This window comes from Cordyceps militaris (genome assembly GCF_000225605.1).
Source record: "Cordyceps militaris CM01 unplaced genomic scaffold CCM_S00006, whole genome shotgun sequence".
Lineage (NCBI taxonomy): Eukaryota > Fungi > Ascomycota > Sordariomycetes > Hypocreales > Cordycipitaceae > Cordyceps > Cordyceps militaris.
Window position 1 is genome coordinate 1,214,034 of NW_006271974.1, and position 24,476 is coordinate 1,238,509.

The 24,476-nt window shown below is 54.1% G+C and overlaps 6 protein-coding genes across 6 annotated transcripts; 2 read left to right on the forward strand and 4 right to left on the reverse strand.

Moving 5' to 3' along the window:
• Positions 1 to 2,269: 2,269 nt before the first annotated feature.
• On the forward strand, positions 2,270 to 3,321 carry CCM_07672 (uncharacterized protein; the record flags this gene model as incomplete). The annotated part of the gene is made up of 2 exons (XM_006672812.1): positions 2,270 to 2,383; positions 2,521 to 3,321. 2 exons carry the CDS (start codon positions 2,270 to 2,272, stop codon positions 3,319 to 3,321), a joined length of 915 nt encoding a protein of 304 aa, XP_006672875.1.
• Positions 3,322 to 3,474: 153 nt separating this feature from the next.
• On the reverse strand, positions 3,475 to 5,508 carry CCM_07673 (glycerol: H+ symporter (Gup1), putative; the record flags this gene model as incomplete). Its single annotated transcript, XM_006672813.1, has 4 exons — positions 3,475 to 3,581; positions 3,631 to 4,492; positions 4,551 to 5,182; positions 5,250 to 5,508. The coding sequence occupies 4 exons, from the start codon at positions 5,506 to 5,508 to the stop codon at positions 3,475 to 3,477; spliced, it is 1,860 nt and encodes a 619-aa protein (XP_006672876.1).
• A 1,506-nt stretch (positions 5,509 to 7,014) lies between these two features.
• CCM_07674 (high affinity glucose transporter RGT2) lies at positions 7,015 to 9,483 on the reverse strand (the record flags this gene model as incomplete). Its single annotated transcript, XM_006672814.1, has 4 exons — positions 7,015 to 8,335; positions 8,415 to 8,660; positions 8,900 to 9,020; positions 9,435 to 9,483. The coding sequence occupies 4 exons, from the start codon at positions 9,481 to 9,483 to the stop codon at positions 7,015 to 7,017; spliced, it is 1,737 nt and encodes a 578-aa protein (XP_006672877.1).
• A 2,501-nt stretch (positions 9,484 to 11,984) lies between these two features.
• Positions 11,985 to 14,154, reverse strand: CCM_07675 (fumarate reductase Osm1, putative; the record flags this gene model as incomplete). The annotated part of the gene is made up of 4 exons (XM_006672815.1): positions 11,985 to 13,524; positions 13,607 to 13,844; positions 13,912 to 13,980; positions 14,121 to 14,154. 4 exons carry the CDS (start codon positions 14,152 to 14,154, stop codon positions 11,985 to 11,987), a joined length of 1,881 nt encoding a protein of 626 aa, XP_006672878.1.
• Positions 14,155 to 18,938: 4,784 nt separating this feature from the next.
• Positions 18,939 to 21,078, reverse strand: CCM_07676 (fungal specific transcription factor, putative; the record flags this gene model as incomplete). The annotated part of the gene is made up of 2 exons (XM_006672816.1): positions 18,939 to 19,993; positions 20,058 to 21,078. The coding sequence occupies 2 exons, from the start codon at positions 21,076 to 21,078 to the stop codon at positions 18,939 to 18,941; spliced, it is 2,076 nt and encodes a 691-aa protein (XP_006672879.1).
• A 2,043-nt stretch (positions 21,079 to 23,121) lies between these two features.
• On the forward strand, positions 23,122 to 24,213 carry CCM_07677 (uncharacterized protein; the record flags this gene model as incomplete). The annotated part of the gene is made up of 1 exon (XM_006672817.1): positions 23,122 to 24,213. One exon carries the CDS (start codon positions 23,122 to 23,124, stop codon positions 24,211 to 24,213), a length of 1,092 nt encoding a protein of 363 aa, XP_006672880.1.
• Positions 24,214 to 24,476: the final 263 nt, after the last annotated feature.

The following is a 24,476-nucleotide window of genomic DNA, read 5'->3' on the forward strand; positions in this document are numbered from 1 at the left end:
ACAGCCAAGTAAACGAAACAACCAAGCTGCAAACTTTGTTGCCCTCCCGAGCGCCTCACCCACACTGCCACACAGAAGCAGCCACCACTCCAGTTTCTTAGCCTCTGGTCATAGCGCTCCTCGTGTCAAGTATCCCATCAACCCGTGTCCTCTTGGTATCCTCCAGACTCCAACTTTTGATAGTTGACTAGTAACCCTCGTAATTCCCGTTGCCCCTGGCCATCACGCCCCTGTCCTAACTAGTTCATGCATTCAACCCGGCAGTCTGCTCGAGTGCCAGTGTCACCTTGCCATCAGTGCCTAGGTACGCACATGCATACGGCCCGATGCACCACATGGTGGCGTACGGAGTAGTTACTGAGCACTTCCTACAAATTACTTACTACCTACTCAGTAACTACATACCTACTAGAAATATGCATGTATCATGGCATGGCTTCATAACATGGCACAGATATGCATTCCCGCCATGGGAGGTAGACAGCCCCTCGAAACATGATACCAGATCCTTTCAGGGGCAAGCTTCTCTATCTGGTTTACGTATCCGTAGATACAGTACTGTGGCATCATTTATCGACGCCTTGGCCACTTTTTATATTGCATCGCTGCACTTTCTTCTTTTTTCCTTTCTTTTTCGTCAATGTATACCACCCTGAGCCTCTCGGCGTCCCTGCCGTCGGTGTAATCTCGTCCCGCATCGCCATATGAAACTCGGTCAACACCATGTCAGCCGGCAGAAGCCGGTTACAGATGCGATGTACTCTATCAAAGCCAATACCAAAAGAAAAAAAAAGTAAAGGAGAAAAAGAAAAGGCAAGGCATTCACAAGCTGACTGTGCACACGAGCATTATGTCACAATGTCTGCATCTGGCAATCCGTCTCGGCTACCATACCCCGACGGCTATCGACCGTCCCCCATGATATGATAGACAGCGTGTATTCCATTACACCACGCAGCCCCGATCACCTCGAATAACGGTTTCGGCATATCGTTCGGGCACTAAGATGGTGATCGCTGTGCTATTGCACCCTGGAAGCGCCTAGAACCTTGCAACCACGCCTTGCCAAGTCGGTTTATCCACTGCGCGATGTCTCTCTTTTACGTCTTGCTTTGAGTGATTCCTTAATTTGCAGTAAACCCGGAAACGTGCGTCTTTTCAAGCCAAGAAGCCTCACACGGGTATCCCCGCGAGTAGAAGCCATTTCTGAAACGACGTGCACAACCGAGCCTCGGTTCGTTCCAGTTGTCACAGTTTACGAATTAAAACGCGTCAGCAATGCAAGCCCACACCAAACACACTTTTTCTCGTCTCACAAAAGATGATGACGGGTAATCAGCGAGCCGGTCCTTGTCTGGTTCGCGGCCGCTTGTTACTTAGGTGCCTAGGTAGGAGGTATGTTAGTAGTTACAGATGGCGACGCCACTACATTATGCATGTAGCCTTTGCAGGTGTAGCTGCCGCCTCATGCTAGATGACAAGATGCAGGCAACTTGACATGATGTCCGTCATCGCCGACCTCTATTATTTTATTATTTTGCACAATATTTGGGGCCCAGGAAAAGATGTCGGCGAGTGCGGACGCAGGTCTGTCTGGTAACAGGGTCATTGTGATGACGCAGGGCCCTTGTTCCAGCGACTTGATCTAGGTACTAAGGAAGAGTTTTTTTTTTTTTTTTTTAAGATCGTTTGGCGAGTGGCAGCTGAGTTTCGCGAATACGCTCGATTCTGACATGTATATCTGCTCTGTTATTGAGGAAGAAAAAGCGAAGAAAAAAAGCCCTGACAATTCAGTCGCACGGACTGCATACATGCAAGGCACGGCCCCCACACGAGGCCGAAAGCTTAATCTGCGCCGGCTGTTTTTTTCTTCCCTCTTCCTTTTTCTTTCTGCCCCTCCCCCTCCGCCGTGTCCAATCTGAGTTTCTGTAATAAGGATAGTTTACTAGGTGGCGGGCTCTAGTCTCGGTCTATCGGCAAGCATCTCGCGCGATAGGCGCAAGCACCATCAAGCCATATTAGCAAACCAAAAAAGAAAAAAAGCAACAGGCAAGAAAAGGCAAGAAAAGAAAAGGCAAAAAAAAAAAAGGCAACAGGCAAACCAACGGCAAAGGAGAAAATTTGGCCAGATTATAAAGCCCCAAGCAGGAGGGAGTCTATTGTTTTTTCCTCCCATCTTTTACTACCACCACAGCAACACCCGCGGCACACAGCACTCTACACAGAAAACAAGGATTTTAATTACTAGCATTTCGTCAGAGCGGGCACCATGGCGTTCCTCGACGCATTCAAGTTTGGCAATGACCTCTGGGATCCGTCCCGGAGGTACGAGACGTCCTGGCTGCTGCCCCCGTGGCTGTTCTTTGCCTGTCGTGCTCTCTTTGTACGTGGAAACCAACCAACACAATCCCCCAACTGAACCCCCCCCCCCCTCCCCCTTCCCTTTTACCCTTTTAGCCCACAAACAAGAACTCGTGGCACGTTGCATGACGCATCCCGTTCTTCCTTGACTTATCATAGTTATCCCCCATCCCTCGCGTGGTTTCCCTTGATGCTAACCCGACACCCCCTCGCTTACAGTCTCTGTACGCCTTTACCGACCTCTTCTTCACCCTCGCCTGGGCCTGCACCCACGATGCCGTCGGCGGCTGCCAGACCGCCCGCCGGTCCTTTTCCTACTTCACCGTGCTCACCTACTGGGGTCTGGCCTTTTACCTGGCCGTCGCCGCCGCGCACACGCTGAGCTACATGCTGAGAAGCGGCCGCGACTCCCTGCTCGCGCGCCTCCCGCGCCCGCTTCAGGCCCTGCACGCCCTCTTCTACACCTCGGTCGTGACGCTGCCCTTTCTCGTCACCATTGTCTACTGGAGCATCCTCTACGCCGGCCGCGGTTTCCCCTCCACCTACGACGCTTGGAGCAACGCCAGCGAGCACGCCCTCAACAGCGCATTTGCCCTCTTTGAGCTGGTCCTCGCCCGAACCGCCCCGCCGCCCTGGGTACACGCCCTCTGGCTCATCGTCATCCTGCTGGGCTACCTCGCCGTCGCCTTTGTGACGCTCGCCGACCAGGGCTGGTACACCTACAGTTTCCTCGACCACGACAGCGTCGGCGGCCGAGGCTACGTCGCCGCCTATGTCCTTGGCATTGCCGTCGGCATCCTCGTCATCTTTGCCGTGGTATGGGGCCTGATTCACCTCCGTGTCTGGGTCACAGAGAAGAAGCTCGGCATGGAGGGTAAGTTTGTGCGCGGCAGGAACCAGGGTGTAGACCATAACTCCGAGCAGAGGTCAAAAGAGCAGACTGCGCAGTCTTTCGTTTAGAAAGGATCTGCTGCCATGTTGGCTCCGATTTATCGTTCCAGCGGCGTGTACTCATATTTCCATGTATTAATATACACTGCAATTTCATAATACTAGCCCCATGTCATGCTAGTCTCAGTATACAATTTTTGCTGCCAGCTTTTGTCTGCAACCTCAACATCTCAGTGTTATACCCTGGCGCTTCTCAGTTTCACGAATCTCAAACATTACTTGTATGCCAACGAAGAGGGCAGAGCATGCCGTCACCAAGAAAAGGAAGCCTGTCCATGTCAGATACAATTTGATTAGAGGAGATGACATACAACTTACCAGACCAGTCATGCAAGATGCTCCTGATGATGCTTTCCAGGCCGTCCAGTCCTACAGCAAAGCCAACCACATTTGCCGTAATCATCATCAGCACATTAAAGACGGCGCCGAAACAGCAGAGCATGCGGTACTCTGTCGGGCGGCTCTCCCACTTCCTCTTAGGAAATAGCGCCGCCGCTGCAAATTCTGGCAGCATGAATAGCACAATGAGCCAACCCCAGATCAGCAGCCGCAGCTGAATGTCGTGCCACAGCGCGACAAAGGTGAAGACGCAGATATACGTGATGATCGACCGCGCAATGGCTCGCCAATTGCGGAAGGACGAGCCACCAAGGGGCACAAAGAGGTAGCGAACGAGCCACCGGCTGTACGAGCGGTGCCAGGCGCGCCAAAACTGCTGCGTGCTGTAGTTGTTGCTGACGCAGCGCGTCATGTTCTCCGGGGGGTCGATGCCGTCAACCAGCGCCCACAGGCGCGCGAGCCGCCACGGGAGCAGAAGCTTGAGCCATATTAGATGGAGGTTGAAGAACGACAGCAGACTAAGCTGTGCGGCGGTGTAATCGCTCCAGACAGGGCTGGCCTTGCTAATAGCTCCCACGTAGTCGTAGTGCAGTATTACTTCCATGGCCAGGAGAACCAGCAGGAAGCGCACACCGTAGCGGATTGTCCGCGGCTTCTCAATGCTGGAGGGCCGGTACTTGGCCTGTGAAATGTAATCGTTGAACGTCATGATCGGGCCGGTCAGGTACAGCGGCGCATAGATGGCATAAGCCACGTAATTTCGGAACGAGTAGTCGTTCACATCAGCAGGAATCGATATTCTGTCCTTTTCAGACAAGTTTGCGGGGTCGAGCTGCTTCTTCTTGGGCGTCTTAGAAGCCGTCTCAGAAATTCATACGGGGGGGGATCGGACAACATACCTCGAATATACCAGCTTGGTTCTTATCACGGCTCCAGTAGTAGTCCAAGTTGAAGCTAATCAGTCGCAGCACGGTAATGTTGAAGAGAATCTCCCATCGTGCGACGACGCCCCCGAAGCTGTCCAGCCATGTCCCCCATTCCATCAGCGGCGAGTCCACCGCGTTGAGGCCGACGCCCGCTAGCACCGGCGGCGAGAGCAGGCCCGCGGCTTTGCGCAGCGGGTAGCCGTTGAAAATTTCGTTGGCAAAGAGCGTGCCGATATTGAAGATCCACGTCGCGGCGGGCACGTACCGCCTGGGGAGCTTGGTCGCCACCTGGTAGTTGGCGTACAGGATGCCAAAGACCTTGAGCGCCGACACGCCGTGCAGTGCAAGCAGAAACACAAAGGCAAAGGCGTAATCAAAGGACAAGCGCTGTTCCATGTGCGCCGAAACGAGGGGCTTCTTGGCGTTGACGGGCCAGACAGCGTTCCAGACCCGCCGCAGGAGCGGGTGAAGGGTCAGCAGCGCGGCCATGTACGGCAGCGTTTCGCGGAACATGGAGTATTGCGAATCGGACACGTCAATCTTTCGGCCGGGGATCCAACCATCAGATAGAAACTTTTCAAACTTGTGATATCGGGGATCGGACGCTGTAACGAAGCAATCGTTAGCTGTGGCACCCAAAATTGCACTCCAACTCGCCGTTCCCGAACATACGCCTTGAGACATTGTAGGCGATCCAGAACATGTATGGGACCGCCAGGATAATCACGACATAGTAGAGGTAAAACTCGGGCGTGTTCCACTTGGAGAGCTGGGTGCGGCTCTGCGCCTTGGCCGCTGCGTCGGCGCGCTGCGCGGCCGGGTCACCGCGTGCCTCAATGACGCTCTTGTACGGCACCGACGAGGACGAGGTGAAGCGCGTGTCGAGGGTGTCGAGGTGGTAGACCTGTTTGAGAAAGGAAAAGACCCCCATTGTGGGCGCGGGGGGTGAGTCGTACGGACTCGTTGGTAAAAGAATCGTCCGCTATCGCATCCTGGTAAAGGCAGAGAGGTTAGGAACCCCAGCGCTGAAAAAGAACAACGGTTGATGGGACGTGGTCTCATGCAGTGGGGGGTGCTTGATCGTTGGCTTGCAATTGGGAGACCCCTGATTTGGCGACGCCTCTGGCTATACTGTGTGAGTGCGACTCGGTACTGGCGCACACTGTACGCTGACGAGGACGCCAGCCTGGCAATACTGATATGATGTATTTGGAATACATGTATTTCATATGCGAGTTTTTAGGAGGTAATAAGATTCCCCTCGTTCAGTGCCTAAATTCCCTGTAACGTAGCCCCTACGGCAGGTCATGCAGAGCCGGCCATCCAAGACGAGATCCGCGGAGGACACCTATACAGATATACCAAAGGCCCTCCGCTACCGCGACGAGGGGTTTTCTTGTTTTTTCGTTGCCTATGGTTTTAAAACGAGTCTAGCCATGCGGCACAGCAGACACGTAAGAAAGAAAGGTAATATGCGTGATGTTGTGCCAGAACAAGGTAAAACTTCGCGTCTGGGAAGGAGGAGATGTTATCACGACCGAGAGCACAGCTACATTACCTTCAGGTGGCTTATAGTTATGTATATAAATGAGCATGAAACTGCGGCAAATAACACCCACTGATTCCCTACCCTAGGAAATTCACTACTCGAGGAAACTGCTCGTTCGTATTATACTAGGGTAGGTAGGGAGGTAGGCACTGACAAACACTAAAGTGGAGAATGCCAATGCTTTAGGCTTATAGAGCAAAATAAACGGCTGTCTTGCAACTCTGAGTGGTCTAGTTGGTTCATGGCGTTCGACTGTAATTGATAAATTGTCATCGAAAAGTCGGCGGTTCGATTCCGTCCTCGGAGATTTACTTTTTTTGTTTTGCAACTCGTAAGACCACCACAACGCACGTCACTTTTATCTCCACCTTGCATCGTCTTTTTTTCTCATCTTACCTTGCTCTTCCTGTCTAGTTTTGTACTCTTCTATTTGCTCTGGCTCACACCGGCTGATGCACGCTGCTAAGTCGACATTTTCATTGGCCACGAGACGGCTCTGAGCCACACTTCACAACGTGGCATGCATCCGCCAAGGATAACAAAATTTGAAGTTGGAAGTAGAACAAGGAAATCAAAATTTTATTCCTAATAAGACGAGACAAGTTACTACCGGTAGATGATTGTAGCCAATATAAAAATATAATCAAAAGATTAGGCAATCGCCGCTTGCAGCCGGACCTGTGCCAGAGTTGATGATCCAGGGACTTGGCCTTCCTAATAAAAAGGGTGATAATTTTCCCCTGTGAGAGCGCGCGAAGACATTGAAACGAATCCCATCGAACGCCAAAGCATCATAAACTCCACGCTGTAGTAATAAACCAGACAAGAAAGAGAAAAGGAGCTGATATAAACCGAGTCAAGAGCGCCGATTGGAAGGGGTATAAGAGTTTAATAGGTGAAATCGACATTGGCCATGTTTGGCACCACGGCCTTGTCTTCTTCTGAAGACGTGTGGCCAGTATCGCGGGTTGTGTTTGTTGAACTTGTGTCGTTGAGTGTGGTCTCGGCGCTCATTTGCGACGTAGTCGCATGAAGCTCGTGCCCGGCAGGAGGAATGGCACTGGGGGACCAGCCTTCGTCCACCATCTGCTGAAAGCTCCAGCTCGGCTCAAAGCTTGGGCTGTTCCAGGCATGGTTGACTCGCTCGTACATTTCATCAATCTGCTCGAGACTGATCTTACTCGTCTCGTACACCATGAACCAAACGAAAAAGACGGCGAATACACAAAATGAACCCCAAATGAAGAAGATTTTGAGACCGAAACCTGCATTCCCGGGACCACCGTCCACCATGAATGGCGTGCTGTAGCCAATGCCAAAATTAAGAAGCCAATTCGAGGCCGTAGAAATGGACATGGCCTTCGCTCGAACCTTGAGGGGGTAGATTTCGGAGGTGACGACCCAGACTACGGGTCCCCACGAGGAAGCAAAGAAGAAGATATTGAGGGAGCAAAACACCATGAGGATAGTTTGCTGGGCAGTTTTCAGGTCCTGACCGGCTGCCGTGGTAAATGATGCAATAGTCAACTGGCAGACGGCCATACCAATAGCACCAGCCATCAGAAGCCTTCGCCGGCCCCACGATTCGATGACAAGGAGGCCGGGGAAGGTGGAGACGACGTTGATGATTTGGATGATGAGGGATTTGGTGTAGGGGCTGTCGATTCCCGCGCCACCAAAAAATGTTGTACTATAGTACATGATAAAGTTGATACCAGTAAGTTGCTGAAGCATTTGTAAACCACAACCAGTGAAGGTGCGGCGGGCCAGATGCGGCGTGCCGACAAAGATCTCCTTCCAAGAGTCGTTGCCCAGTGTCAATTCGTATTGATGGTTGGCAATAATTTCGTGCAATTCTTCGATGAGAGCAGGGTGGGTGATGTCGAGTCGACGCAGTCGGCTTAGCGAAATACCAGCTTCCTCATTTCGGCCCTTTTTTACTAGGAATCGCGGGGTCTCGGGGAGAACGAAGAGACCAACAGTGATGATGAGGGCGGGGACAAGCTGTAGCCCGAGAGGGATGCGATATGATGAGGAATTTGGTATCCGTGAGGTAATGATGTTGACGATTGAAGCTGATAATAAACCGATTGTGATGGAAAGCTGATAAGCGCAGACGAGCGTACCACGAATCCATTTTGGGGCCATCTCGGATTGGTACATGGGGACAAGAACTGAGACGGCACCTACGCCAACACCGGCAAGAAACCTGGCAGGGCATTAGCATTGGGCAAGATATATAAAGAGACGTGAAAACTTGCCGGCCAAAAAGAAGGAGAGGAATTGACTCAGCGCAGACTTGGCAGATGGCACCAACGCAGAAGAGTGCGACGCCTAGAAGGAGAGACTTGCGACGTCCCAGGAAGTCGCCCAATGGAGCGGCCATGAGGGCCCCGAGAGCAGTTCCAGCGCTCAGAATGGCTACAATTATCGAAGAGTCTTTTGGACAAAGATTCGTGTTGGTGCCAGCGTCGCTGCAATTTGTAGCGAATTGTTTTTTGAACTCGTCCATGGCGAGTATGCCATTTATTGCACTGTAAAGCAAGAGTCAGTTTTCGACGCTAGAGCATTGTGACGGTGCGTTGACGAGGCTGGAATAGAGCAATAATGGATATGTACTCTTGATAAAATGTTTGCAGGTATATCAAGGCTTATCTTGCCTGACAACGGCAGTCGGCATGCGGGTAGGTAACGCTGCATCTGGCGTTGTCCGTGGGACGTGGCCATGTCGAGAGGGTCCGGGTTGCAGAAAGAAAGGGTTCTCAAGGCTTACCCAGTATCGTAGCCAAACAAAAGCCCACCAGAAGCGACAAAGAGGCCAACCATGATGGCCGGGGCTGACGAGCCAGCGACATTGTCGGGCTTATGCCAGCGCATGGCAATCGCCATGGCGTCTACGATGAATCAATCCACGGTGCTGTTGGCGGCGATCGTTCGCGCCTGATCCGGGAGGCGGAGGAGGTATTGCCAAAGGTGGCCGTCGTCAAAGCAAAAGTCTTAGGGCGTCGTTGGACGATTGGTGACGGGGCGGGTTGGTGTCAACGGTTGATCGTCGAGATGGGGCGATTTCTTCAGCGGGTGGGAGTCGCGAGCTGGTAGCGACTTGACTATAACAAAATGATAGAAATGGGCAGATTGGCAAGATTACTCGGAATAGGCGACAATGCGGCAGAAGAAGTCGGCGGGAGGGCGAATGATTCGAGCAGAGGAAGGGCGGGCGAGGGAAGGAGAGGTAAGATTCCAGTGTTGAGTAAGGATGGTAAGTTAATGTGGAGTGAAGATGGTGAGAGGGAGAGAGAGGATGAGACAGAAGTACCAGAGGAAGTGGGCGGCGAGGCGAGCGCACGACTTGACCATTTAGGTACAAGCACAATAGGCGTAGTTGGACGTTGAGTGGGCTGGTTGGGGGGCTTTTAGGGCCCTGTGAGGTCGTCCCTGGGGAGTTTGGCGACGCCTGGAAGGGGGATGACAGGGCACCCACAGGGGATGGCTGACACTCGTCTTGGTAAGAGTCAGTCAGGCCTAGCAGGTGGGCAGGCTGGTGGTGTGAGCATGCAGGCCAAGATGCAAGTTCCTCGACAAGTAGAGACTACAAAGAAGTGGCGGAACGGGGCTAGGATCACCAGCACGGACAGAACTTGATTGGGCCGTCTGCAGCAACCGACGAAATGATTGGTTGAGAAGCGCAGCAGCCACTTTCTGGGCGGGGCCTTGGCCAAGTAGCGGATACAAAAACCAGCTGGGGCAGGCAGCAAGTGCCAGCGTCAAACAGCGGACTTGACCTCTTCCAGCAGCAACTGCAGCGCACTACCTGTGTCTGCGCCCCACCCTCCGTGGCCTCGCCGCGCCTTGCCTGGTTGGGCACTGGTGGCTCACAAGGAATGTAGAGGCACTATCCCCGCTTCCCCGGACTTACATTGCAGTCTTCCAGGTGGCATCAAGCACTTTGCCGGCTGGACTAGGATAAAGAACTGGGCCAAAAAAAAAAACCTGCGACGCAATATTCCCAGCCCCCATGCACCTCCCTCATGTCTAGTACTCACACTAATCGTTCCCCTGCCCACTCACCGCTGGTAGTTGCCATTATTAGCTACGTGGTAGCGGCCGCGGACTGCCCCACTTGCCCGCCTCCGCACAACAACCCTCTCCCCTCGTTCGTTCATCTAACTAACTTTAGCAACTTCCTGTTTGCTTCTTACAACTGCTATATCATTTTTAGTCGTATCATCCGCCCGCCTCTACCATCCAGAGATAGATAGTATCGATAGTTTGTTGAAACTCATTCGGTACGATACAGCTGCTTGCACAGGGACGGAAAGCTCTTGGCCTTACGCATCGTCGGCGTCACCTGCTGCAGCCTTAACCGCAGTCCTTGATTGCTAGGTAGCCACCTGATTTTCTTGTTTTCTCTGCCAACAACCCACCCGCGCCAACCTGTCCGTTCTTGATAATTACTGCTTCGAACCATGCGTCTTCCCGTCTCACTATGCCGGCCACCCTTGTACCACGGCATAGTACAATGCACATAAATACACTTGGCATCGCCCATGAGAAGTTTGACCGCTATACAGTCGCTGTGACTGGGAGCAAATCGCACGAGCCTCTCTTGCCAACCTACCTGCCCCAGAGATCTGCCAATATGGAAAGCCACCTTGGGAGTGTCTGACGCCACAGAGTGTTTGTGCTCGGCCATGTGCCGATCCTCTGAACGCCGCTAAAGCGGCTTTTTGAGGCGCTGGCGGAGCCCGCAAAGGTAATTTCCTGGTTCGACTGTGTTGGTTGGTGGCAAGGTCTCACATAATTCCTCTATGGGCTGAGCTAACTATGCGCACCGGATTCGGTGATGACCTGAAAAAAATTCAACCTCCAATGTGCTGCCAACACTTGGTTGCAAGAGTGCTTTCGTTGAATCCCCCCATTTTTGAAGCTTCTGCTATTCAAAATGAAATCCAGGCTGGCTGCTTGAAAAAGCTAATCGATGTCTATTGTCGCTCCGTCGCCCTCATTGGTGTAAGCCGCGACGATGACTCTTCGCTACACCACCCCAGAAGTATAATTCCAGGTAAGAAAAATATGCGACGCCTTATAAATTGCTTGTTGGTATATTTTATTGCATTTCCAAGGTATAAAGTCTATTCTGCAACTGCGGCGGCCGAATCCCCAGGCCTCGCTCGCCGGAGTTTGCGATCGGAGCCGAGTTTTAACTCTCTGGATGATACGCAGCAGAAGTGCAACGGTGTGAGCTAGAAAAAGCGAAGGATTCTTAGGTTGCTATTCGAGAGAAAATGCTGAAATATGCGACGCGAAATGAAGTGGACATGAAGCCTCTGTTTCCCGAGTGGTGAGGTGAGGATAGGGAGGGCATGTGTCCTCGGCCATCAGAGGAGCTCGTTGCGTGATCACGCCGGATGAGGTTGTGATGACGGGCGGGAAGGTGGATAGATTCTCTGGGGTTATCAAGTATTAGTACATATACATATGCTCAAGCCACACTGACTCCAACACAAAATCTATCGACACAGGATCCCTTACTTCTGTTGGTCAATCACCATGGAGTTCACAAAGCATCGTCGGTCGAGGAAATTGATTCATATGCATGCATTGCTATCTGTACAACGTGTCGAGAATACATAGGGAATAATCCAAATACGCAAACATGACAAAAAGGTGAATACTCAAAAAAAAATCCCAAGCGCCAAATTGCCCCTCAGGTCACCTCCCTCTGGGCTGATACATGTTGGGGGAATCCTTTTAATCCGTGTCAAAATCTATGTCCCATCAAACCGTGAAATAATACTGTACGACCGTTTTCAAGTCGTCTTTTTTTTAGTGTGTTGGGGGGTTATGAAATAGCCACTTTACAACTCGAGGGAGGGCTCCTGGCCCTTGACGCGGCCAATGACCTGGTTGGGAGCGTACTTGGGGATGACCTCGTCGTCGTGCAGCATCTCAAACTCCTCGGTGGCGTCACGGCCCATGAAGTTCATAATAGCCTGGGGACCGCCCGGGTGGTCGTCGAGCCAGTTGGAGAGGTCCATGACGACACCCTTGACGACGACCCAGAGGTCTTCCTTGGTGTTGTGCTTGGCAACCTCCTCCATGCTGTACTCCTGCTCGGGAATGGAAAAGGGCTTGGCCTCGGCCTTGGTGCCAGCGGCGGGGGCGGCACCAGCGGAAGAGGCGGGAGCAGCGGCTGCGGCAGGCGCATCAGCGATCTGAGTAGGGGCGGCGGCAGCACCACCATTGGCCCACTCCACGGTCAGTCTGCCAGGAGCAGAGGGATCGAGGTGCAGAGAGATCTGGCCAAGACGGGCCGCACCAGAGCCGGCACCGCTGAGGGCCTTCTGAAAGAGGTAGTTGCTAGCAGTGTCGCCAGCAACACGGCCGTAGACGACACAGCCGAGGAGAGAAGAACCACCGAGACGGTTAGCACCGTGGACACCACCAGCCAGCTCACCGCAGGCGAAGAGGCCGTCAAAGGGCTTCTTCTCCTGGTTGAGGACCTGAGCCTTGTCGTTGATCTCAATACCACCCATGGTGAAGTGGAGAACAGGCTCCATGACAGCGACGTGGAAGGTGTCGTTGATGTCGAGGGGCCCGTTGTGGAAGAACTTCTTGCCCCAAGGGTCCTTCTGCTTGCCATCAGCAATAGCATTGTAGGTCTTGAACGTGTTCTGGAGATGGTCGGGAGTGCAGCCAATCTCCTTGGCAAGCTCCTCGCCAGACATCTTCTTCATGAGACCACGGCCAGAGTAGTGGCGGGTGTGGAAGTCAAGGACGGTGGAGGCCTTGGAGTTGAGGATGAGGCGGACGGGGAACTTGCCCTTGTCCTTCTCCTTCCACATCATACCAGAGACGTAGTCACGGTGGCCGAGCTCGTCGCAGAAGCGGTCGCCATCGCCGTTGAGAAGGAGACCACCCTCACCACGGAGAGCCTCGGCAGCCAGGAACTTCCACTTGGAACCGGGGTCCTTGGGGTCGACGAGGCCAGTAGGGTGAACCTGGACCTTGTCCATGTCAATGCCGTTGCCGCCGATGTCCATGACCATCTTCTGACCGTCACCGGTGGCGTGGGTACCGTTGGTAGTGGCGAGGCCGTAGGTATCGGGGCGGTGCTTCTTGAGCAGAGAGCCCTCGCCGAAGTCGGCGGCGTAACCACCGGTGGCGAGGACGACGGGACCCTCAAGAGTCTGGGTTTGGCCATCGAACTCGTAGTTGACACCGAGGATATTGTTGCCTTCCTTGTTGAGGCCGGTGACGCGAGCCTTCTTAATGATCTGGACGCGGTGGGGCTCCGTCTCGGAAAGCTCCTCAAGGCGCTGCATCAGGGCGTAGGTAATGGCCATACCGGGGAACTTGGCATCGTGGCCACGGTGGGTTCGGGGCTGGGAGTGACCACTGCGCAAGAGATTGGAGTCAGCAAGTTACCGTTATGAGACGCGGGATCAGGCGAAAGTGGCGGCTGTCGAGATAGACTTACCCGAGACGAGAGACGAGGGTCAGATCGAGGTTGAAGACATCCTGGAGCCACTCAACGGCAGCAGCGGACTTGTAGGTGAGGACCTTGATAAGATCAGGGCGGGCCTTGTCACGGGCCGACTTGAGGGTATCGTCGTAGAACTGCTTGACGCTGTCGGCAACGCCGTGGTCAACCTGGGTGCGGGTCAGGGCACCGTTGATGCCAGAGGTGGCCTTGGTCGAGTTGCCACCGAAGAAGCCTGTGATTGAGAGCGGTCAGCGCCATGGAAGACGGTACCAAGGGACCAGATGTGCAAATTTACTTACCCTGCTTGTCGAGGACAACGATGTTGCCACCGGCCAGGTAGATGGTGTGAGCAGCGCTCAGGCCGGACACTGGAGATGAGAGTCAGCAATGCGATGCGCGTGGAATTTTCGCAAGCCGCGCGCAGGCAGGAAAGCCGCAAGGGCCAAATGCGCGCAAAATGCGGAAAGATGCGCGTGGATCGGCGACCCGGGGTAATAGAGCTACTTACGACCGCCACCGACGACAATTACTCTGGGAGCCATTGTGCTGTGTGTGAGAATGTGATGTGGTCAAGAGGGAATGAGATGAGAGAAGCGCGAGGGAGAAGAGGCAGGGAATAGACGAGGCCTGCGCACACAGATGGAGGTTGGAGAGGGTTGAGGAAAGAAAAGGGGATGGTGAGAGGATGGAAGAATGAGGAGAAGAACAAAGGTTAAAATGGCTTCCGGACTTCGGAGTTTATGAGGCCATGGGGTGGAATGGTGGAGCCAGCACGCCGAGGACGATGGGACAGCCGAGGTCAACTTTTGGGGGAGGAAGAGAGAGCATTTGACGCATTTGACTGGGGACTTTGCAATGGTGGAGGGGGCGGTTGTTCTCTCCGTTTTCTTCCCCCAGAGCCCCAGAGCCTGGTAATAAAATCAATAAAATCTGCCAACGAATCCAGTGCCACACGCCGCCAGTTGCCATGAGCAGAAGCAGTAATTTGTAATCTGTAGCAGCCTCAGCGTTTGCTTGCCAACTGCCAGCTCCACCATCGTGTTGCCAGCTGGAATTGCCACCAGCCGCCACCTTCAGCGTTTAGGTACATAGCGTCCAGTAACAATGTCAAAAAGGCGACAAACGGCAGGTCAACAAGACACGATTATCCATGGCGGATACATAATCATCATCGTCACAATCAGCACTCAAACCACCAACTTCATCTACCATTCTCCTCCACTGCCCTGCCTTGACCCGGCACAACTGCTCCCTCCCGTAACTAGCACCCACATGCCCCCGACCGCTTACATTCCCTAGCCTCGCCCGTTCCAACAGGCCCAAGCACCACCCATGGACCGTGAATTCCAGCGCAGCTTCGGACCTTGCCCATGGCCAGCACGCCACTCTCAGCTTAACCCGCCGAATCCGTCTCACCAATTCCACGCCGTTCGGCGCCGGCTGGTGTAGTTACAAGCCGCAACACCTCGCCCTCTCATTCGACACCGGTCTGGGGGTAAGGGGACTTGGGCAAGACAACGGGCCGATCCAGGAAGCCTTGCCGAGAGAAGCATATCAAGATGATTTGGAAGCTCGTGAACGGCCATCCATGGGAAACTGATTCCCAACTTGTCATATGTGGGCACAATGGGCGACACCGGAGCCTCGGCCTTTCCGTTTCGCCTCCGCTAACTATTAGTAGGTAGTAGGCAGCTTCCACTGCATCGTGCTCTACGAATACGCTACCCCGTAAATGCGAACGAAAGAATTACAATCAACATCTCCCAGACTGGACAACATGATTTCATTGAACACATCAAAGCCTTGTCATTCCCACATGCCAGAGTCTCTCCTGCATGCACTAACCGCACTACCCCAAACACGCAAGAAAAAGTCGGGTGACAGCCGCAGTTCACATGTGAATGCCTCCAACTCCTGCCCCACGGAGACAGCGCCATTTCAGATTCCCCACACTCCCGCCACTGGGGCAAGCGGGGGACAAGAAGAACCTACGAAGGCAGCTTTGATAAAATAACAAGTAAATCTCAAATACATGGCCGGTAATTTGTCGAAAAGAACGATACAAAAACAATTGTATTAGCCTACCTGGTTGTTTTGCCACTCCGTTGTCGGGAAGAAAACCGTGGAGGGCATCTTCTAACTAGCAAGCACTGGGTACCTTAGTAGTCCGTCAGATGACACGCTCCAGGATTTCCAACAAATACCTGAAGCGTGATTGGCGAGCGCCGCTTTCACGTGAAAGCCGGCCCTTGGCTTGGGGTAGTAGCTACAAGGAATATTGGAGATGCCGATTTGCGACTGATGTTGCCGACAAGAAGAGCCTGGAGTTTAGTCCCCGGACGGCATTGTTGTTCCAATTTCCGTAGGGTCCCTTGATCATATATACGCACATCGCCCTGATGCGACTCCAGGTTTCCGTACTCGAGGCTGCTCTCTTTCCGTTGTGGTGGTGCATGTGGTTCGGCTTCTTACCAAAACACCGAACCTGGCTCGCACGCAACAAAGCCGACCGTCGTTGTGCTCTGGACTTGAGAGTCGTCACCATGGCAATTTTGCTTTCTTGATGCACCAGATATCCGCGAGGTTTTATTGCTGACAGTCGCAGACTTTTTCTTTTTGTCAAATACTGTCCAACACCGCCGACCGACCGAAGCCTGGTGGCTTGGCCGCCGCAGCCGCAGCTTCTACTATAAGCCAGGGCAGATAACCGGCCAACTGGCCCCCAGCGGTGCTCACGCGGGAAAGTCCCGGCGGCCCATTCCCCATTCGTCTGTGACGTCGTTTGCTTTTGCACAACACCAGAACCTGTCTCTCTGAGATTAGCCATCATAGACTGCACTAAATTTCACATTTCTCAAAACCCTACGCCCGATTTCCTTCCCCTCGGCTCATCCTTATTCTCCCCTTTTTTTCGTGAGTCATCTCGGTGAAGAAAAAAAAAAGACGTGTGATGCGCTGCTCCGTCCTTGCGCTGTCCGGCTGTCTCCTCCTGCTGCCCACCGTCGCCGCCGCCCTGCGATCCAGCGACGACGTCACCACTCCCCAACGACACCGCCAGCAGAAGCACCTCGCCACCATGCCCGGCACAACCGACCACCCGGTGCAGCTCGCCGTGCGCCTCAGCGACACGCTCGGCTCCAACCGCGCCCTGTCCACCTTTGCCTCGTTTGCGCGGCAAAACGAGGCCGCCGCGGCGCGCCTGGGTAGCAGCGGCGGCGGCGGCGGCACCACCATCCTCGCACCCCTCAACTCCGTCGTCGAGGCCCTGCCGCGCAAGCCCTGGGAGGATGAGCGCCAAATGGGCGAGCTCGGCACCGAGGCGTACGAGGGCGTCGACGGCAAGCACCGCGCCGACGCCAACCTCGCCCGCTTCGTCGATGCCCATCTCGTCACCCAGAGCCCCTGGCTGGCTGGCACAAAGGCCAAGACCATGGCCGGCACGGAGGTCTGGTGGGAGGAGCGCGACGACGGCACGCGTGTAGTCATGCCCGACAAGGTCGAGGTGGACAAGGTGGCGATTGAAGTCGGGAACGGCCAGATTGTAAGCCTCGGCAGCGCAGGTACTGCAAAGTGTGAAACAACGTGTTTGGCTAATAAAATTGCAGTGGATTTTGAAAGGTACTTTAAAGTTCCAGTAACGCCCAGGAAGTCCTGGATAGATGCTGCTAGCCATGATAATGATAAACGAATGAGTATATTGCTAAGGGTATTCGTACACGGGACTCGAGTCTATGTCACTGCCCAGTTTAATGTTATGCACTTTTTATACATGCTACGCCCCAAGGGCAACCTTTCGCGGCGCCTCCTTTTTCTTCTTGTCCTTTGTAAACTGCACGGCGCGATGGCTGCGGTCGTCAAACGCCGCGGCCGGGCCGAGGTGCATCTCGCGCCAGCACCGCGCGCAGTAGGCGTCGTCGTCGCAGTCCAGGCACCGCAACGTGGCGTCGTCCAGGCAGACGGTGCACCAGCTGTGCACGTCGTCGTCGGTGTACGTGGTCCGCGACTGCAGCCGGGCCACGGGTTTGGCGGACGGGCGCGACGTCGGGACCGACGGCAAGCTGAGCGAGCCCTCGTCATCGCCGCCGCCGTCCGTGTTGTGGCTCGGGGCGCGCAGCGCTGCTAGGCGTGCGGTGATGTCGTCTAGGTCAGGCTTGTCGCGCCGCCTGTCGCCGGTCTGTGGCGAGAGATGCTGAAGGTCCGAGGGGACAGAGGGCAGCCCGAGGTCGGCCGCCTCGGCGTCGTGTGTCGCTTCATCGTGCGGGTCTTGGAAATCCTCCTCGTCCTCCTCGTCCTCCTCTTTCCCTTGGCGCGGCGCTTCCGCCGCTGCTTCATCCTGATATCTCTCTATGGTGTCCTTGACCTTGCGTTTCATGGCCTCGCCGTCCGAGTCGTCGGAATCCAGCTCACTGTCGCTGCTGCTTCGGCGTCGCGTCTGCGCCTCCACATCTTTGGGGATGCCGTCGGCGAGTTTCTCAAGTAGCGCCCTAACCTGCTCGTCGCTTGGTTCATGCGCGCCGGCGGCGGCAAGCTCCTCGTCGGGCGTGACGTCTGCCAAGAGCTCCTGCAAGGTGTCATCGTCGGTTTCAAAGACGTCCTCGAAGTTGTCTTTGTAGCTTTCCGCCTCTTGAGATGCACCCGGGGCTACAGAGTCCTTCTTTTCCGACGGCGCAAACGCTCGCTGGGCGGCAGGCTTTGGAGATGCTCGTAGCCCCTCCGGCTCTGGCGTCGCTGAACCTTCGCGCAGAGATCTGAGCCTCGCGGTCAGGGCATCCTCTTTGGATGGTGTTTTTGCCCTCTCAATAACATCGATTTTAATTTCTCTGGGCGCGGCGATCAGTTGAAGTTGCTCTTAGCAGGACTGTGCCCAGCTGACGCCAGGACTCACTGAGGTGCTTGCGCTGCTGGACTCCCGGCCGGGCCACCCCGCAGTGCCTGTAGGCGATCTAGCAAGCTTTTGTCGACGTTATTGACCATGCTGGTGCCCGGCTCTCTGTATACGTAGTTTAAAACGAGACTCTGGGGAAAATGTGAAGACGTTGGAGAACGATGTCTAGATGAGGTTTGAGCATGTTGCATCCTTCCGTAACGAAGTGGTCGAGGTTGAGGTGGGGCAACATCTTGGCTGAGCAGCCCGCGCTGATGTATCTTCATTAGTTACCACCGTCTTCAATGCCAATTTTAGGGATACGGAGATTGACTGGCTATTCATAGGGATATTTATTACATTGCAAAGGTTGCCCTATATTACATACCCACTCATATACAGCGGTGAACGTGTCGGGCACTGGCACTGCCCTGATGTATCTGATTCGAATTTATCTGGGCTTTATGGCCGAAACCAGTCAAATGTATCCAAAAGATCCGAATTGAACAGATCAGCAGCATCAACTAAGAAGTCGGTCTCCCAACCCTCTACAGAAAACTCTTGGCCCGTCGTCTCTGCTGGCGGGTCCAGCACGCGGTCCAATACTTGCTCTATAATCTTCTTGAGCGTTGCGCTGACGCCGTAGTTCGGCGCATCTGGCGGCACGGCGTTGAGACAACCCACAAGCATACTCAGCGACTGAATCATGGTCGACTTCTTGACACCAGATGCCCCGGACGATGCCGCCGCCGGTCGAAGCAGCTCCATGCACAAGACGCCACCAGCCGGCGCCCCGTACGCCATGAGCAGCCAGTCAATATCACACATGACGCCCGTCGTCAGCTGTCGGTTCGTAAACGGGATCAGCGACAACTCAATGATTTCGAGGCTGATCCGAACGAGCTCCGCAGTAACGCCTTCTTGCATCTTGGATAGCAGGCGCTCGACGAAGAAGACATTGTGTAGGTGCTCCAGCGTGATGTGCAACCGCGTGTAGACTTGCACATGGTCCAGCGCCGGGTTTAGCAAGTCGTCCGCAGCGTACTTGAGAGAGGAAGGAAACCCGTCGTACATTCTGTTGGCTTGCTGTTTGAGCTCCAGAAGCGGGGCTTCGCAGGCCATGAGCGTGTTCCGAAGTGCAATCTCCAGAATCGAGTCGCGGGTGTAGGCCATCATCAACCGCGCACGGAGCGGCGAGACATGGAGGATCTTGTTTCCCAAACTCCACCCTGCTCTGTCAATCCCGGCGTATGGCGCGCCTTGGCGGGGTGGTACTTGCAGAAGCTCCTCGTCGGAAATGTCGAGCGGCTCTGAGACAGAGATGAAGCGCCTGCTAAGAAGAGGCGGGCGGCCGGTGAAAATGGCAATGAGTTTGTCAATGTTGAACACGCCCGCGAACAGCCGCCTCCTGATTTGTACAGAAACTGAGCGGTCGCCAAACGCCGCGCTCGAGGTATGGAGACCCAGGTATGTTGTCAATGCGACGAGATCTCCATGTAGTCTAAAGTGACGAATGTCTGGGTCGACTGCGTTAGTATCCTGCCTTTATCGTTTCATCTGAGAGACGCATGATTTACTTACCACCATCGCCGCCAATATTGGATTGCAGCAGGCTCCTCTTGAATAACAGAAAGCAGAGCAACGTGTTTCCACTACCCGCGTTCCAGCAAAGATTGGCGCAATCAGCGACCAATTCCTTGTAAAATTCGAGGGCAGACCTTCGGTCCATATCATTCAACGCTTTGCAGCTACCTTTAAAAGTCTCTCGCGGTAAGCTCAGTAGCCCAGAACTCCAGTATGCAAAGAGGATCCCGATGCATTCCCATCGCATATTATGACCAGAGAACTCGTTGAACCACTCCTTGGGGTCCTTGTGGTCCTCTCGGAGCACTGAGGAAGTATTGCGACATAACTTTTTGGCCATGACAGAGAGGGACTCGTCACTTCTGTCTCCTTCGAGGATGTCGCCAAAAGTGTCCCATAGCGAGTGCAATAACCAGCGTGCGGCAAGTCGACACCAAGCGTCGTGAATATTTCGATATGTCTCAAACAGATAATAGCTTGACGCGCGATCAGGGATGTTGCGAATAACATTTATGGCCGCGGCTGGAGGGTTAAAGTCTCGCAGCGAAAGCGAGGGTGCATCTGATGGCGGCACGGAAGAGACAGGGCCCTCGGCGCCGGGCATGGACATGAGACGGCGCTGTGCTTCTTCGAGATCGATCGAGAAGCTGGTCGCACCCATGTAGCCCAGCGCCTCGTATCTGACGCTCTCAGAAGGGCGCGCATCTATAGCCGCATGGCCCTGCCGAGCGGTCCTGGGACTGGTGACGATGCGCGTCCTAGCAGGCCGGTCCGGAGAGGGCAGGTTGGACGGTAGCTCACGGGTGCGCGGAGGGGTGGGAGACGGTGGATTCTTGGCAACCATGTAGATACATTTGTGTTCTATGCGCCCCTTTCTGCAGCGCGAGCAGACGGGGAGCTGGTGGTCGCAGCCGACCTTGCGACCGCGACATGGCTCGCAGGCCTGTGGGCGTCCGTTTCGCCGGCGCGGGACAGCCGTCGCATGCGGAGAGCGTGCGCGCGAGCGCGGAGATAGCATGCTATGACAATGGTGCGCAGGGATTCGGCACAAGGCACTGAGCTACTAGGATTGCTGAGACGCAAAGGGTGCCGCTGATGAAATGGTGATGCCAAGGCGACAGTGAGTGTCTGGATCTCGCACTAGCAATTGTGGTGCGTGAGCGCTTACAAACGGCATTTTGCCCAATTGTCGCAGTATGAATTACAAATTCTCAGCACCAAATGCAGCTTGTTTCAACCTGCACTATTTACAGCGACGTTGAAAGTAATCATGGTCGTAGTCCCAGATATTTTGTGTATTGCTGTTTGGCACTCCTCGCGGACTACTAACCTACCGTAGAGTCATCCACAAGTAGCCGCCAGATATTTTTTCCAATATGAGATTGCCCCGATCAGCCATGGCGTCTATGTATGTAGCTAACTAGAATGTTTGAGATGCTCCAAAAAAAAATGAACCAGTACAAGCACGTGTTGCGCTGTTCATGTCGCCATGTGAAGGTGATAGTGTCAACTCCGCATGCACAGCCTCAGCTGGAAACGAGGCGCAGCCCCAGAGGCGATTCAATTGGGCGTTTCGGGAGCGAAGCGGCGAGTCCCTTGCCACCACTCGTGGTCAAATTTGAGTTGATATCTCCGGTTTCACAGGGCGAGATGTCCGTCATTGACAAGCCCGACCAGCAATAGCTTGAAAACTAGACCAAGACGCCACGCCACGGGCAAGGTCAAAGCCGGCAAGGCAGACAGCCTTGTAATTAGCGAGCAATTCTAGTTTGTCGGGTCCAGATTTTAATTCTTTACGATTGTGAGTCGCTCTGCTCTTCCCTTCTAGAAGCAGTGGATTTGCCACCCGGGTCCCTTGGCAGCAGCGGTACTCTGTCCGCATAGTACAGAGTACCTGTTTTACACACAGATGTCACTAGAGACATCTGTCGCTTCAGCCTTGGCGAATAAAGAAATAAAGCTAGTTAGAGGTCGTTTGTTCGTTGTTGAGATGACGCCTTGGGTGGAAAATCCAAAGACTGGCTGGCTGGCTGATCCCTCAAAGGGGCTTCGAGAGTCATTGCCATTATTCCATTCTAGGCAATGAACTGGCGAGGGCTGAGGTTTAGGTCGTAACCTGGTAACCTCGGGCGATGCTGAGCTCTTACTAGTTGCCAAACTAGCAAGGTGTCGTGTCGGTGGCTGATTACCCGTACATGAGTGTGATGCCTAAAATGAGCAGGCAACAAGCTGCTAGAAATGGTGCACCATGGGAAAGTAGTGGAAAAGGGAATAATAAGTTGTACTGAGAAACGTGTCGGTCAGAAGGTGGTGTTTTTGGGGCAGTGCGGACTCAGGCAACTGCCGGACAACTGCAGCAGCCTGGCCAACACACATGCACCAGAATCGTGTAACTACAGAGTAACTAACTACAGTACCTAGGTACCTAGTTACGTAGTTGCACGAATTAAGTCCAAAAAAAGAAAAAAAGGGAAAACTCCATTGAACAGCAGCATAACCGAGTATGTACAAGCTGAGGGCGGTCCCCACTGAAGGCAACCAGTAGAGAGAGGTAAGGCAACATTAGCAAGTATTTGGCAGCGCCCCAGCACCTTGTCGGGCGTACGCTAAAATTTCACCTAAAATTTAGTTTGGTTACTATTATAGCGACAGCACATCGGAGCCTTGTCTGCCCTGGAAATAAGCTCTGCAAATGAGGTCATGACTGCCCCAGGCTCCAGCACTCTAAGGTTATAGTAGTAGGTACCTAGGCCCCTGGACAAAGACCCCTGTCTTTTGTCTCCAAGGCAGTCTTTTAGGCTGCTCAGCTCCAGTCCGTCTCCCTCCATGATTCCCTATGAACCTAGGTATATAATTTCGCGACACCCCGTTCTATCCAGTCTTGGCATTTTACAAATCCTCCAAAACAAACTCGAGAGAAATCTTCATCGACATCGACATCGATATCGCTTTGCAGCTGCATACTCCGTGCTTGCATTGCACACCGCCGCAACAGTACCATCCTCGGCTCGACAAACGACAAACGCGCTTCTCATCTGCGGACAAGACTTGATTCGCCACAATGAAACTCGAATTCGCCGTCGCTGCCTTGTCACTCTTGACAAGCGCCTCGGCCGCCGCCATCGCTGCTGAACCACTCGGGAGCCCACAGGTTGATGTCAACCAGCATGACCTGTACAAGCGCAAGGGTGGCGGCGGCGGCGGCGGTCGCGGTGGCAGCTCCGGCGGCAGCAGTGGTGGAAGCTCAGGCGGCTCCAGCTCAGGTTCGTCCGGCTTCTCCAGCAATCGCAACCGTGGTGGCTTCGGTTCCTCGGGCTCTTCTAGTTTTTTTAGAGAGTTTCATTTTTGGAGTTCCTTAGTAGAGGACATCCTTGACTCACTTAACTCTCCAGGTAATCGCGGCTCCGGCTCCAGTGGCTCCGGCTCCAGCTCCGGCTCAGGTTCGTCCAGCTCCTCTGGTAACCGTGGTGGCTCCGGCTCCTCCGGCTCCTCCGGCTCCGGCTCAACCAGTTCTTCATCTTCTGGGAATCGTGGCTCATCAAGCTCTCCAGGTACCCGCGGCTCTCCTTCCAACACAGGAGCCGGTGTCACCACTGGTGGTACCACAAAGTCTGGCAGCGGCCCCCAGCCCGCCTACGGTGGCGGCCAGTACTATGGCGGCGGCTCTCGCGTTCCCTACCGCGCCGGCAACACCAGGAACGGAATCGTCCCTGGCCTCCTCATCGGTTCTGCTCTCGCCTTCTGGCCCGGTCTCTGGCTAAGCAGCGCCTACATGTACAACTACCACAACCCCTACCGCTTCCACAATGAATCCAACAACAACAAGGAGGAGGAGTTGCCCGTCATCTGCGGCTGCGCCGAGGGCGCCGAATGCGGCTGCGACGACAGCGGCAACACCACAGCTCATCTCAACGACCTTGTCGGCAACGGAAGCTACGATGGCCTAAACAAGAGCGTAGTCACCGTCGGAACCAAGGACGGTCAGAAGGTCCTCCTCGTCAACGGCACCTTGCCCAGCGGCACCACCGCCAAGGGCGACGCAGACATGGATGCCGACGGCAACTCCACCTCTGCGGCCGCCAAGACAGCTCTCGAAACTCTGGGACTCTGGCCAGTTGTCGCCACTGTCGCTGCCATCGTCTTTGCTGCGTAAGACGCTGCTCTCCGTTACGATCTTAATGTGTATCATATCTTTTGTTTCTTCTGTTTCTTTTTTTTCTTTCAGCGGGGCTATAAACACGGTACTTGGCACCTGCCTGGGAAGTTACTCGGGTTGGGCGGTCATCAGCATTGCATGACTGGCTATTTTAGGCTTGTTCATGACTTTTTATGTTGGGGAAGAGAATGATATCCTTAGACGTTAGAAATGACGCAACGTCGATGAATAAGTTTGAATTATTGAATAGACATCGAGAA